Source organism: Dunckerocampus dactyliophorus, chromosome 10 (genome assembly GCF_027744805.1).
Source record: "Dunckerocampus dactyliophorus isolate RoL2022-P2 chromosome 10, RoL_Ddac_1.1, whole genome shotgun sequence".
In the NCBI taxonomy this organism is placed as follows: domain Eukaryota; kingdom Metazoa; phylum Chordata; class Actinopteri; order Syngnathiformes; family Syngnathidae; genus Dunckerocampus; species Dunckerocampus dactyliophorus.
Window position 1 is genome coordinate 8,570,442 of NC_072828.1, and position 13,257 is coordinate 8,583,698.

Here is a 13,257-nt window from a genome sequence, read left to right on the forward strand (position 1 = left end):
TATGTCTCTGTACAAAGTAAATGTGCAAGAAGTTGTTAGTTTCGGTTTCGGTTATGTCGACAACCACTTATGTGGACATCAGTCAGCCAGTCCGAGGGGTGTTGACATAAACGGGTGCCACTGTATAACTATCTTTATACTGTACTACACACCTCCCAAAAGCAGCACGTAATTACTGTTTAGTGATGCAACACTTTACAAATTCCCATGCAAGAAGTTAGCCACCTGCTAATCGCAATCAACAAAGTTTAATTTAGAAGAAAATTAACTTATGTCTTGCATTGTTATAACCTTTGACCTTCTCAGGTATTGTTTGCTTTTCTTCATCTTTTTCTGTTTGAACCACAAACTCATTCATTACACTACCGAGTGTCATTGACAGCTTATCCCTCAAAGTGTGTGTGTGTGTGTGTTTGTGTGCGTGTGCGTGTGCGTGAGGATAAGCAGATTTTGGCCTGTTTTACTCTTCTCTGTTTCTCCTTGTCTCCTTCCTCCTGCTTCCTTGCTTCCCCTCTGTTGTTGTTGTTGTTGTTGTTGTTTTTGACTCCTTCTGCGTTGCCTTCAACCATCCCCATCACACCCCCACCCCACCCCCACCACAAAAAACACTGCCAACACTCCAACTCTCACCTATCAGATCAGCGAGAAGGTTGGTTTCTTCGCTCGTTCTCCTCCTGAAGTGGAGGCCTGCTGGACTGGAGCCAGGCAGCGTTGGCGGGTCGCCAGGCGCCTCAGGCCCGTCCCGGCCTCCCCCCTCATCTCCCCTCCCCCCCTCTTTCTCTCTCCCAGACCCCGAGCACCCCTGCCTGCACCCTTATGCTTACCCCCATCCTGCTCCTGCTTTGCATGTCACTGCCTGCACAAGCTTTTAGATATACTGTGACATGGGCATCACTTCTTCACATTTAACAACTTATTTAAATTTAATCAGAACTTGTCCCCCCACCCACCGTCTCTTTTCCCTGCATGGCTCCTCCCACTGCATCCTCACCCCACTCAGCATCGCCTGCCCCTCCTTGCATCTCTGCTCTCCCTCTTGCCTCTGCTCTTTGGCTTGTATGCACTCTCACAACGCCTCAGTGTCGCCATGGCAACCTGGGTTGGGGGGGGGCAATCCAGCCCCCAGCCATCCTCACGTGAAACAACATGCTCCACACTGATTTAAAAAGATGTCATGGCATCGTGGTCATCCTCCATGTCCCCACTGCTAACAGTTCAGATGGACTAATGCGCGATGCGGGTTTACCTCCATGCTGGCCAGCATTAGATGATTACATACTCTCAGAGACCACAACATTAGGTACACCTGCACAATCTAATGAGGTCCCATACAACAGCTATGTCGAGCATTGTAAACACTGTTGTGGTTTGCAGTGGTGCACACCTTCACTGCATCATCTGAGAGCTGTTCCTAATATTTTGACCCACTCAGGTAGCTAGATGGGGTGGTCAAAATATTCCAACCAGCTGCCAATGTGATGCAGTACAGTGCAGTTCAGGGTGTCCCTAAAGTGTGGACACAGGCAGAAATGCATCTATTAAAAGTAATATAAATATGTAATATACATTATAAACATAATATAATTTGTGTATGATAATTAATTTTTAAAATGTCTGCATATTTTTTATTCATATTATATATAATGTATATTGGGTATTTTTACAATTACTTAATTTTAATCAAATGACTTAAATAAAATTGATTAATAGAATGTAATTTGATTAAATAAAGTTTTAAATAATGAATTATACAATGCATTGTTTCTTTTACAATTAAAATTTAATTAGATTACATTTTTTATGTATGGATATTCTATGTGTATGGTATGTGTTCAGACTTTGTGGATGCCCTGTACAAGCACAATAATACATTTTAAATTAATACAATCGTCCCTCGCTACATCGCGGTTCAAACATCGCTCCCTCAAACATGTACAGTATTCATAAATGATCGCTGTTTTGTGGGTAAATACAGCACATTAGTAGTAAAAAAAAAATAAAAGCATGCATATTTAAGCAAAATTTACTTATTCTAGCATTTTCAAGCATAAAAAGGGATAAATGAACTGACTAAATGAACTAAAATACATATACAAGGCAGAAGAAGCATTCTAATTGTGAATGTAGTGCTGTATTCTACATTGGACACAAGGGTGTCATTGTAATAATTGTAATTGTTTTGTGATACAGGCATTAGACTTGTCACTAAGGGACACATTTACTGTGACACTGCTCGAGTGGGAGTTTTATTTACAATCCGTATTGTAATGGCAGAAGTACGCTGGAAGTACACTGTCCAGAAAAGAACAAGGAACTGCTAACATGTGAGTCTGTTATCTTATTTATGTCTAATATGCCTTATTTTATCTTGATTTTATCTACTTTATTAGGTAATAAAATTGTAAAGGTGACTATATGGGTGTTATTTCATGTCTCGAGGGCTCTAATAATGTTAAAACCCGTATTTAGAAGATCGTCAACAGGTTTTCTATGCCATAACTACGAAAATATTCATTTTATTAATAAATGAATCCTACTTCATGGAAATTCACTTATTGCAGAAGGTCTGGAGCCAGTTAACTGCAGTAAACGAGGGACGACTGTACCTCTCTGACGGTATCAGTCCAAAATGAGCATTATTAAATTTGTAAAGGCAAAACTTTTGTATTGGACCTCATTAGATTGTGTACCAAATGAAGTGGCCAGCGAGACTAACACTGAGTAAAACTTGCAGTAGATATGGGAGGGCAGTCCATGTGGCTGTGGAAGTGACTCTCGGACCATTTTAGGACGCTGCTGGGTTTTAAGTGGCCCTCGGTGCATTATTTAATACTTTCCCTTTACAGTCAAAACATTTTGTGATGCAGCAGAAATACTGCAAAGAAGGCTGAAAAAAAAAATAAACACAAAGACCCTTGTGGGGGATCTACAGTATTTATCTATCTAACTTCCTGTCAAGCTTCTTAAACGTTACTGCTATCCAGGGGCATGAAACACTCTCACAGTCATGCAATATGAAAACATATATATAACATATACATTATATAAGTGGCTCATTGAGATGCAATGCAGGCTGCTGGCCAGCTGAGGCTCATTGATCCTCTTTAAAGAGCTTTTAAGGATGAGAGCAGGTAACGTTAGCATGCTTGTCATTAGCTCAGGACACACACACATGCCCACACACATGCTTTTTAAAAGGTCTTGTGTTTGAATGTTGCATTTTTAACCTTTAGTCTTTTTTAGGACCAAGAAGCATATTTGCTAACATACATTTAATTGAAACAAAATAGACAACCCAGACCATGTGATTTGTACTAGCCAATCGGCAAAGAAAGCCAATAATAATAATAATAGTAATAATAATGAAAGATTATAATTAAATGTCATTTTAAAAAGGTATTTTGGATTGCAGTATTACTGTAAATATCATGCTAATGATTACACATTTTGCTGAAATTACTACAGTTAAAAAAAATAATAATGTAATGTAAATTATACATTTAAGTAGTTTCCAAAATAGTGTCAACAACATAACATTAATTTACCTTATGAAAACCAAAAGGAAATATTTCATTGGCTCTGACAAAATAGTTTGTCTTCATAGCATAATACTGTATAGTAATGATGTAATGTAATAAATAGAGTATGTGTTGATTTATGCCTGTGTGTGTGTGTGTGTGTGTGTGTGTGTGTGTGTGTGTGTGTGTGTGTGTGTGTGTGTAAATGAAGCTTCTACTGTGCACCTTCTTAAAAAGGATCTTCACTGGACCATCCCATTCACATGACAGTTATTCTACCAAAGGGTATGATTAATGTTGTTTGGACTCAGCCTTTCTCCTCCCACTCGTCATCTTCTCCACCTAAAGTCAACTGAGGTCGTCCCACCTGGCTGCAGGTCATCTTTTCATGACCTTGTGTAGAGATCCCTTGCAAAGAACGAGCGTTGCATGAATCCGCGTGTGGCGTGATGAGGAAGTTGATCGAGGCGTGATGACAATGAAGTAGCTGTTTGGTATGCTCCTCTCCTATTTCCACGTCCCGCTGCCTCGGGAGGTGATGGAAGCACTCATGACGAGCAGCGTACACGACGCCCCCAGGTGAATTGTAATCCCGAGGACACGCCAAGAGGAACTCAGACATTTTCCAGCTGTCCTAGTAATGTCATAAGGCATGATAGGACAGACTAAGTGGTGCACAGTAGAAGCTGGTCTAACATGGTGTCCCGTCATCTTTGTCAGCGTCCTCTCACCCTCCCTCTCTTCGTCCCTGCAGTTCGTCGCGTGCCTCCCCGTTTCTCCATACCCCCTACCCACCACGAGGTGATGCCTGGCGGCAGCGTCAACCTGACCTGCGTGGCGGTGGGCGCACCCATGCCGTATGTCAAGTGGATGAGTGGCGAGGTGGAGCTGACCCCCGAGGAGGAGATGCCCATCGGACGCAACGTCCTGGAGCTGGCCAACATCCGCCAGTCGGCCAACTACACCTGTGTGGCCATCTCCTCGCTGGGCATGATTGAGACCACTGCCCAGATTACGGTGAAAGGTTGGTGTCCAAGCTGGAAGAACGCTTTTATCTTTACAATGTAATGCCTTTCATTCACCGTCTGAGTGTGCAGACACTTTTCATTGTGGACATCATCAAAGTCAGTTCAATAGCTCTTACATGCTTGCATGAACGTCCATTAATTTGTTTTCTATAGCATTTGTCCTCATGAGCATCACTGTTGAGCTGGGACCAATGGCGTGCAGTCAGGGCCAGCAAGGCCTTCTGCGTTGACCTAAACACTTATCAGAAACACTGACCTACATTTACAACTTCAATTCTAGTATTTGTTCCATTAAATCTTATTAATTTATTCCCAGCAATCTATGATCTTCATTTCGTAGCGTGTCTCTTAGCTGCACTGCTTCCAGTACTTGTATGTGTAGCCAATTACTATGCTACCTTGCTCTGAGTTCTTTTTTGAGTTCAATTGTGTTTATTACCTTCTTTCTCAAAGCTGTGGCACTTTTTTTGCAGGCATATTTAATGTTTTTTTCAAAAGCACTCAAATACTCAGTGCGCCTGAACGCCTCATCAGCCATCAGCGCACCTTGCTTGTTAGGAGGATGGAAGAAGGCAGATACAAGTTATTTGTCATTCTGTGTATGTTCTATGAACAAATAACCCACAAACCACAAAAAATATGTCTCCTTTTTGTACACTGTCTCAGTTATCGTATGGCCAAAGAATGTGCCACAAACTAGTCGAGTGGCCAAACAAAAGCATCCACGCATTGGTGATTCAGTTTCTGTGAAGAATAGATAGTGGTTCTTTTACAGTTGGGGCACTACAGACAGATTCCAGCCAGAGAATCTTTTATTATCTGACAATCATTTTTTATTGAAAACCCAATCCTACAAAAACTGGGGTGTATGAAAACTGAGGTTCCACTGTATACGTATTGAAGTGTACTGACAGAAGTATTCCATTTGAGACACAGTCATTGTCTCCAGTTAGCTTAACTTGCATATTTTGGAATATGGGAAGAAGTTGGCGTACCCGGAGAAAACCCACACACATATGAGGAGAACATGCAAAGTCCATGGTCCATACAGATTGCAACCCTCGATCTCCTGTCTTTGAAGCCGACATGCTAACCACCAGCCCACTGTTCGGCCTACTTGCACGACGAGATTATTATTTTTAAGTTTGACGACCATGATGCTGGGTTGTGCTCACAAAAGAAGCCAATTAGCTGGCTTTTGTCATGTTGTTTTCTTTCTCCATGATGACGTGTGCCAGGTTCAGTTTGTCGATCTCCAGCTGAAGTGAGGAGGGCGTTGGATGGATTTACGTGCATGTTTCTAGCATGCAACATAATAATAACATATCTGCACACAAAAAAATGAAGTGATTTTTTTTTTTTTGTGTCCCACAGCCCTGCCCAAGCCACCCACCTCCCTCACTGTGACAGAGACCACCGCCACCAGCATCACCTTGACATGGGACTCTGGCAACCCCGAGCCCGTGTCCTACTATGTGATCCAGTACCGGCCCAAAGTGTCAGAGAATGGTTTCCAGGAAGTGGACGGGGTAGCCACCACCCGCTACAGCATCGGCGGTCTCAGCCCATTTTCCCATTACGAGTTCCGGGTCATGGCGGTCAACAACGTGGGCCGAGGGCTGCCCGGCGGCATTGTGGACACGCGCACGAGTGAGCAGTCGCCCTCGTCACCCCCGCTCCACGTCCAGGCCCGCATGCTAAGCCCTAGCACTATGCTGGTCCAGTGGGAGCCCCCTGAGGAGGCCAATGGGCAGATCCGTGGCTACAGGGTTTACTACAGTGCCGACCAGGAGGCCCCTCTCAGCGCCTGGCAGAAACACAACACTGATGACAGTCAGCTGACCACCATCGCTGACCTGACCCCTGATGTCACCTACAGTGTCAGGGTGCTGGGCTTCACCTCGGTGGGTGATGGACCCCCATCTGATGTCCTGCTCATCAAGACTCAGCAAGGAGGTGAGGACAGTTGTAAGACAAGAACAAACAATTATAGTACAAAAAACCTTCTCAACTTGTTGTGGTGAGCTCATAGAAACATGACAACACATCACAGCTAAAGATGAAAGTTTTCATTTATTGGTGGATAAGTAAGATTTTCTAACCTAAAACAATCCCAAGTAACACCGTGTGGTCTACAGCATCTTAACATTGTCTTAGGAGGTCCCTCAGCTGGAGCCTTTCCGAGCTGACTTAGGATCATCTTCTTCTTCTCGCTCCAGTTCCAGCGCAGCCTTCTGGTTTTGAGGCCGAAGCTGAGTTGGACTCTCGCATCATGCTCTCTTGGCTTTGGCCCGTCCAGGACCCCGTCATTGGTTTGGAGCTGCTCTATTGGGAGGCCAACAATCCAGAGGAAAAGGTAAATTGACTTTTTCTCTGAGGGTCTGTTCCAAGATCAGTTCAGAGGTTGATTGTTGGTGGTTCTTAACATTCGGCAGCACAGCATCACGTTCGAACCGTCTGGATCGTACGCAGTGGATGGTTTGAAACCCGACACAGTCTACATGTTCTCCCTGGCTGCCAGATCTGAGATGGGCTTGGGAGTCTTCACTCATCCCATCGAGGGCAGGACCGTCCAGTCTAGTAAGTACATGCTCATGTTGACACACTAGAATATTCTGGTTAGGGTGTGAGGGCAGTAACTGCTAGCTGGGCTTTAAACACTGTGGACCCCCAAAAAGACACAAAATTGGATAAGAACCAACTTTGAATGCAAGGATTAGACTCTTAACTGGACTCGAACATGGACCTCCCACATCAACGTCTCCACTTCCTCCTCCATCCTTTCAGCATGGAGTGTCTGACACCGGAATGGACCAGCACATATTTTGGAAACGGCTGATCCCACACCCTGCTTTATTCGTTTCCATTAAGGTCCTCAATCAGCTTTTAGTCCTAAACCTGCTTCTTCATCGGACCTCACTGAGCCCATATGGGAGTAATGGAAGTTTCTGGCACTGGCCCGTCTTTGATTGAGCATCGTCCAGCCAGACCTGCCCCCTATGTCGTCCCCTCCAGCTGCTCTCCCGCTACGTTGTGGTGTGCTCATGTGTGTTCATGTGACCTGAATGTGTCTGAAAGTGTGTGACATCATCACTCATGTTTGCTGGTCTCTGGACTGTGAAGACATCTTGGACAAAAAATGTTATGTTTGAACATTAACCTAAACCTTTTGGAGCATGGAAAGAAAAACAGCATCATCTGAAGATCATAGCACTTCTAGTCATCCCTGCTCACAGCCACAGGGGGGCATATTAGCATGGCATGTGGGCGTTGCTATGATAGGCAGTGATGTATTTTACTGTACTTTATATGCTGTAATCACCAGCCTCCAAGTTCCAAAAGTGAATCAAGTGAAATGTCTTCCTACAATGTCCACTCTCAAAGAATGTTGGACGCTTTAGTTTCATGTCCTTGTGAGAGTCCATGTCCTGTGATGTAACGTCTCCACAGTCCAGAGGCTGAGTTTGTCTTTGTCTTCCATTATCCATCCTGCTTTACCCCTCCCTCCCACTTCCTCCCATTAGCCCCTTCAGCCCCTCCCCAGGACGTAAGACTGCTCAGTCCGAGCTCCACTAGCATCCAGGTGAGTTGGACCCCGCCACCTACAGACCGCCACGACGCCGGGATCACAAGCTACTCCCTCTCCTACCGAGCGCCGGCCGGGGAGGACATGCAACGCCACCAGGTATCCGGGATTGGAGCAGACGCCCGCACCTACGTGCTGCACCACCTGGAGAAATGGACTGAGTATATGGTGTGGGTGAGAGCTCACACCGTCATCGGGCCCGGCCCAGAGAGTCCAGTGGTCCGTATCAGAACTCAGGAGGATGGTACGTGGGCAGTGACAGGAAGTAGTCTGGAAACAACAACGAGGAAATATTTGTTATAGTTTGTCTGCTCTAACTAATCAGCAATCATAAGTGTCCAAAATGCAGCCTGGGGGCCATTTGCGTGCACAGCTACTTTTTTATTGGCCTATGGATCATTGTACAACATTGTGGAAATAAAACACAACAGCAAAAATGGAGAAAAAGATTGAAAATGTTGATACTAATAACACTTATCATAATATACTTTGTCACCTATAACACAAAGCTGACAAAGTTTTTCTTTTAAATAGATAGAATAGTTATAACTTTACCAGAATAACATTGTAATATTGTGAGGAAAAGGAACGTCATTTTAGTAGCATGAAGTTGAAATATTAAAAAACGTTATTTAAACATTTTTTAACACTATGGAAACAATTTTTGGGGAAAATGGCGTTGCATAAAAGTTATGTCACGAGAATAAAGGCAAAATATTATGGCACTGAATTCATAATTACAAGAAGAAAATTTACAAGCTTAAATAGTTGGAAAATTAAAAAAAAAAGAAGTACAGAAATTTTAAAAACAGCTGTAATTTTACGAGAATAAAGTCAAAATATTTGTATTCGTATTCTAAGAAGAAAAAAGTTGCATTTTTACGATAATAAATGTGCAATATTATGAGCAAAAATGTTATTTTACTAGCCTATAGTTTTTTTCAAGTTGTAATATGAGAAACAAACAAAACAAAATAAATTTGTAATTTCTGGAAAATTAGGTTGTGGTAATTGTTCTAATATAATGGGAATAAAGTCATAATATTACGAAGAAGAATGTATGAAGATTATTGAAGAAGAAAGTTGAAATATTTGGGAATGCAGTTCATACTAATAATACGCTTTTTCACCTATATCACAAAGCTAACATGCAATTTCCTCTTGAAATATAAATATACTTGTATAACGATTTAGGATAGCTATATGTGTTTGTTTACAAAATACTGTATCAAAGTGGCCCTTGAATCCTTTCATTTTTCATTATGTGGCCCGTCAGTGGAAAAAGTTTGGACACCCCTGTTTTAGGTTCAAATTTAAGCTCCTATCACAAAAATGTGAAAGAGGCACCATGGTAAAAGCAGTAAAAAGTCCATTAAAGCTGTCCAAATGAGCCATCACGTCACTTACAATACACTGTTATGTTGCGCTGCAGTGCCAGGAGCCCCGCCCAGGAAGGTGGAAGCCGACGTCCTCAACTCCACGGCAGTCCGGGTGAGCTGGAAGCCCCCCTTGCCAGTCAAGCAGCACGGGCAGATCCGGGGCTACCAGATCATCTACTCCAGGCTGGAGAAGGGAGAACCTCACGGGCAACCCCTCATCATGGACGTCTCCCTCCCAGAAGCTCAGGTAATCATTTGGGATTTTTTTTCTTCAGACAGGGAGGGGCCTAATGCAAGGCTTCACTACAGTGCAAAATGTTCAACTTCACTTTTTTAGTTGTGAACTACGGAATTAAAGGCAGCATAGAAATGACTTAATGAGTGGTCACAAGAATCATGCACTAAAAAGTCTGAATAAGGTAGATTGTTGCGTAACTGGCTCACAAAAAGTACAACAGTGGAACACATTGAAGTCAGCAGACATCGGCATAAGAGGTTGTCAACATAATCTGCACATTTACTTGTGACTTTGTCCAAAGACATAAGGAGAATGGGCGATAATATAGGATTTTTCACCCTAAGGCAGTTCGCTTTTCTGCATGTGTACATAATTTTATTTAGATTCTTCTGTTTTCCTGTGATGTTTTATACTCTTATTTAACAGAACTGCTGTGATAATTGGATTGTACAGTCATCTCTCATTCATCACGGTTAATTGGTTCCAGACCAGATCGCAATAAGTCAATTTCTGTGAAGTAGGATTCAAGTAATTCAATTAATGAATGAGATATTTTTGTAGTTAGACCATAGAACACCCGTTTATGACCTTCTAAATACAGTTTTTAACATTATTAGAGCCCTGTAGACAAGAAATAACACCCCTATAGTCACCTTTTACACTTGTATAACCCAATATGGTAGACATAATAATAGAAAATAAGCCATTTTAGGCATGAATAAGATAAGAGACTCACACGTTAACATTGGCAGCATACTTCCTGGTGGCTATTGTCTCATCAATGTAACGTTACTGACATCTAGAGACCATTGTAGAATACTACTCTACTGCTGTTGTTTGTTAAGAAGAGACTCACGATGCACTTAAATTGCTTTATTAACAAACATGGAATACATGCAGTGAACATTCACACAGGAGCTGCTGATAAGCGGCATACAAGATGGATGGATGCTTTGTTACTAGACTGTTGTTGTTTCACGCTGCTTCGTGATAAGGATGAATTTAACAATGCTACGACACTTATCCACATAAACAGGCTCATCTTTTATCGAACTGACTCCCTTAGATTTAGATCATTTTATCGGTCGACGGTGTATGCTTAACCGGGCACTTTTTAGTAATAAGAAGAACACAGTGGACCAGGGCTTGAAGAGTTGGACCACATTGACCATGTCACCATGAGCGGGTTCCACTGTACCTCATGTCACAATAAGCTCCATTTCCTGTTATATGGTTATCATCGCTTTTTTTTTTAACCTTGCTTGCCACCACACAAAAAACAGGGACAATTCTAAAATACCAGATTTTTTTAAATCAAAAGAAGCGTTAAATGTACCTAAGTGCTGCATGATGAGTCTCTACCATCCTGTTCAATAGCACACAGGGCATTCTCATGAGTGCTAGACTTTTATAGGACATATGAAATATTGTTGCAACATTTTTTTTCAGAAGGTGTGTTGGATTTTCAGCATTCACACAAATATTAAGTTGTTTGTGTTGAACGTTGCACTACTTAACATAAAGCAAACAGGCAGACACTGAAAGCCTTTCCTAAAGTGGAAAAAGGCAAAAAGCAAATATAGGTGATGTCACACCAAGATGGCAGCTTGCAGTGAAGCAGCACTCACAACTTTCTAGTAGCATGGTCGTGTTGGTGGTCTCAGCTTCAAGTGCCCTCAGGTTTGTTTTGTTCACCTGGAGGAGCGTCTCACCTGATTTGCTTCCCGAGCAGCATTCCTGTCTTATCAGAGCGTGCAGGAGGTCCGATGAAAGCCCGCCCGCATCTCCCTACCCGTCTGTAGCAGCGCCGCACTGTCAGCGTGCCGCCCGCGGGTTGGTCTCCAGGGACCTGTCTCGCAGCCTCAGCCCTGATAAGTTTAGTCCCGCCCCCTGGCAGCAGTGACGCTGATGAGAGGCAACGCACAGATTGCGACTTGACCTTAGCAACACGCACGCGCCAAACGCACGTGCACTTGGAACATGACTCGCTCCCACACTTGCTGTATTGAACGTGAAACGTTCCCTCCATGATGGATGGGAATCCTTGCCACGAGGGGAATTAGTAATGTTGTATGTATGACTGACATGTAGGCCGCCCAATGAATATACAATCAGACCATGAAGGAGTCTTAACTGTTTGGATCTTTGGTGCCAAGTTGACGTTCTGCATGCAGTTGATGGGGCTTAAGTGAACCTTTAATTACTCCTGTGCTGGCGGCTTGTTTGCGTGAGGACACCTCTCAGCACTGATGGCTGCGGAGCGTGACCTGATAAGACACGGCAGCCTGTCTTTGGCACGTCTCTGCTTGCAAAGTTCCAAAAGCAAATTGGTTGTGCGCCTCCACCATCTACCACTCTGGTACCACATCCAGCCCCTTAAAATACAGCAGAAATATCTTAGAAAGTACTCGCAATACAGTAATGTTAAAAACACTATTCATATGGATGAACAATATTAGTCAAAGTGTCGTCATGTCCGCATCACCTCGTCAAAGTACACTGGTGATCTTGAACAGCTGCACTCGAGTTGTTTTCAGCGCGCCACCATCAGTCACGCCTCAGCTGTCTTATCTGTTTGTCAGTCCGTTCCCATCAGAACCGCTCAGGCTAGGCCAAGATCCACATGGATGCCATTGTAGAAGATCCAATTTCTTCTACGATGCGTGAGTTGCTGGTAGGTCCACATGTGCAGAGGACAAGCTGGCATGTCCAAACAACATGTTGACATGGAGGATGCTGCAATATCGTGAGAATAGTAGTCGAACGAAAGCACACCACAACCTGCAGCACATCGTCATGGCAACACGCCAACACAACATCACCGCTGCGGGGCTTGCAAGCTGTTGTATGTTTTTGGCGAATGTGACCAAAAAGTGGACTGAATTAATGTTCTTACGCTCATTGGGAAAAAATGTTTTTGTCCACCTCGGGAAAGCTGCATCCTTCATCATCCAACTTTTTCCACCAGTAGGGAAATGGTATCATGTTGCCTGTTTACTTTCACTTTGAAAGCATCGGCCTTCCTGCGCCAAAAGTGCTTTCAAAAGAGAAATAAAGTGACAATACAATGGCAAAATCACAGTGAACATTATTGATCATAAGTCTGGTTTTACTTGACCGATTTTCACCATTTAAAACTGCACATTTTTTGGAATTTTGCCCATCATCCACAATCCTTATGTGAGACTTGAACACACGTCTTCCTCTTTTCTGTACGTTCTAAATATATAAAAACAGATCAAAGAGACAGCTCATTACTGCACGTAATGGGACAAACCCATGCTGCCTACAAAGACTGCTATTAAAACACCACCAAAAACTTACAACAAGGTTTTATGGTTTTATATACATGCTATGACCGTGCAGTAACAGGTACATTCATGATAACAAATAATACTTACAGTATTTTACCTTATTTTGGTCCTTTTAAGCATTACTGGAAGTTTGAGTTCACATAGCAACACAGAAAAGAACGCCTACACCTAGCATTAACTTTTAGAAATTCAAA

General features: G+C 43.0%; 1 protein-coding gene across 16 annotated transcripts in view; it reads left to right on the forward strand.

Moving 5' to 3' along the window:
• The window catches only part of ptprfa (protein tyrosine phosphatase receptor type Fa), an 86,177-nt gene that overhangs the window by 44,611 nt on the left and 28,309 nt on the right, over nucleotides 1-13,257 (forward strand). For 9 of the 16 annotated variants that reach the window (XM_054790643.1, XM_054790641.1, XM_054790644.1 and 6 more), the window contains 6 exons: nucleotides 4,273-4,542; nucleotides 5,921-6,502; nucleotides 6,766-6,902; nucleotides 6,982-7,126; nucleotides 8,071-8,376; nucleotides 9,565-9,758. In XM_054790643.1, the coding sequence (XP_054646618.1) occupies nucleotides 4,273-4,542; nucleotides 5,921-6,502; nucleotides 6,766-6,902; nucleotides 6,982-7,126; nucleotides 8,071-8,376; nucleotides 9,565-9,758 (1,634 nt within the window). Of the gene's footprint in view, nucleotides 1-700; nucleotides 4,098-4,272; nucleotides 4,543-5,920; nucleotides 6,503-6,765; nucleotides 6,903-6,981; nucleotides 7,127-8,070; nucleotides 8,377-9,564; nucleotides 9,759-13,257 lie in introns of those variants that run through there. The other 7 variants (XM_054790649.1, XM_054790650.1, XM_054790656.1 and 4 more) reach the window with 2 other exon arrangements.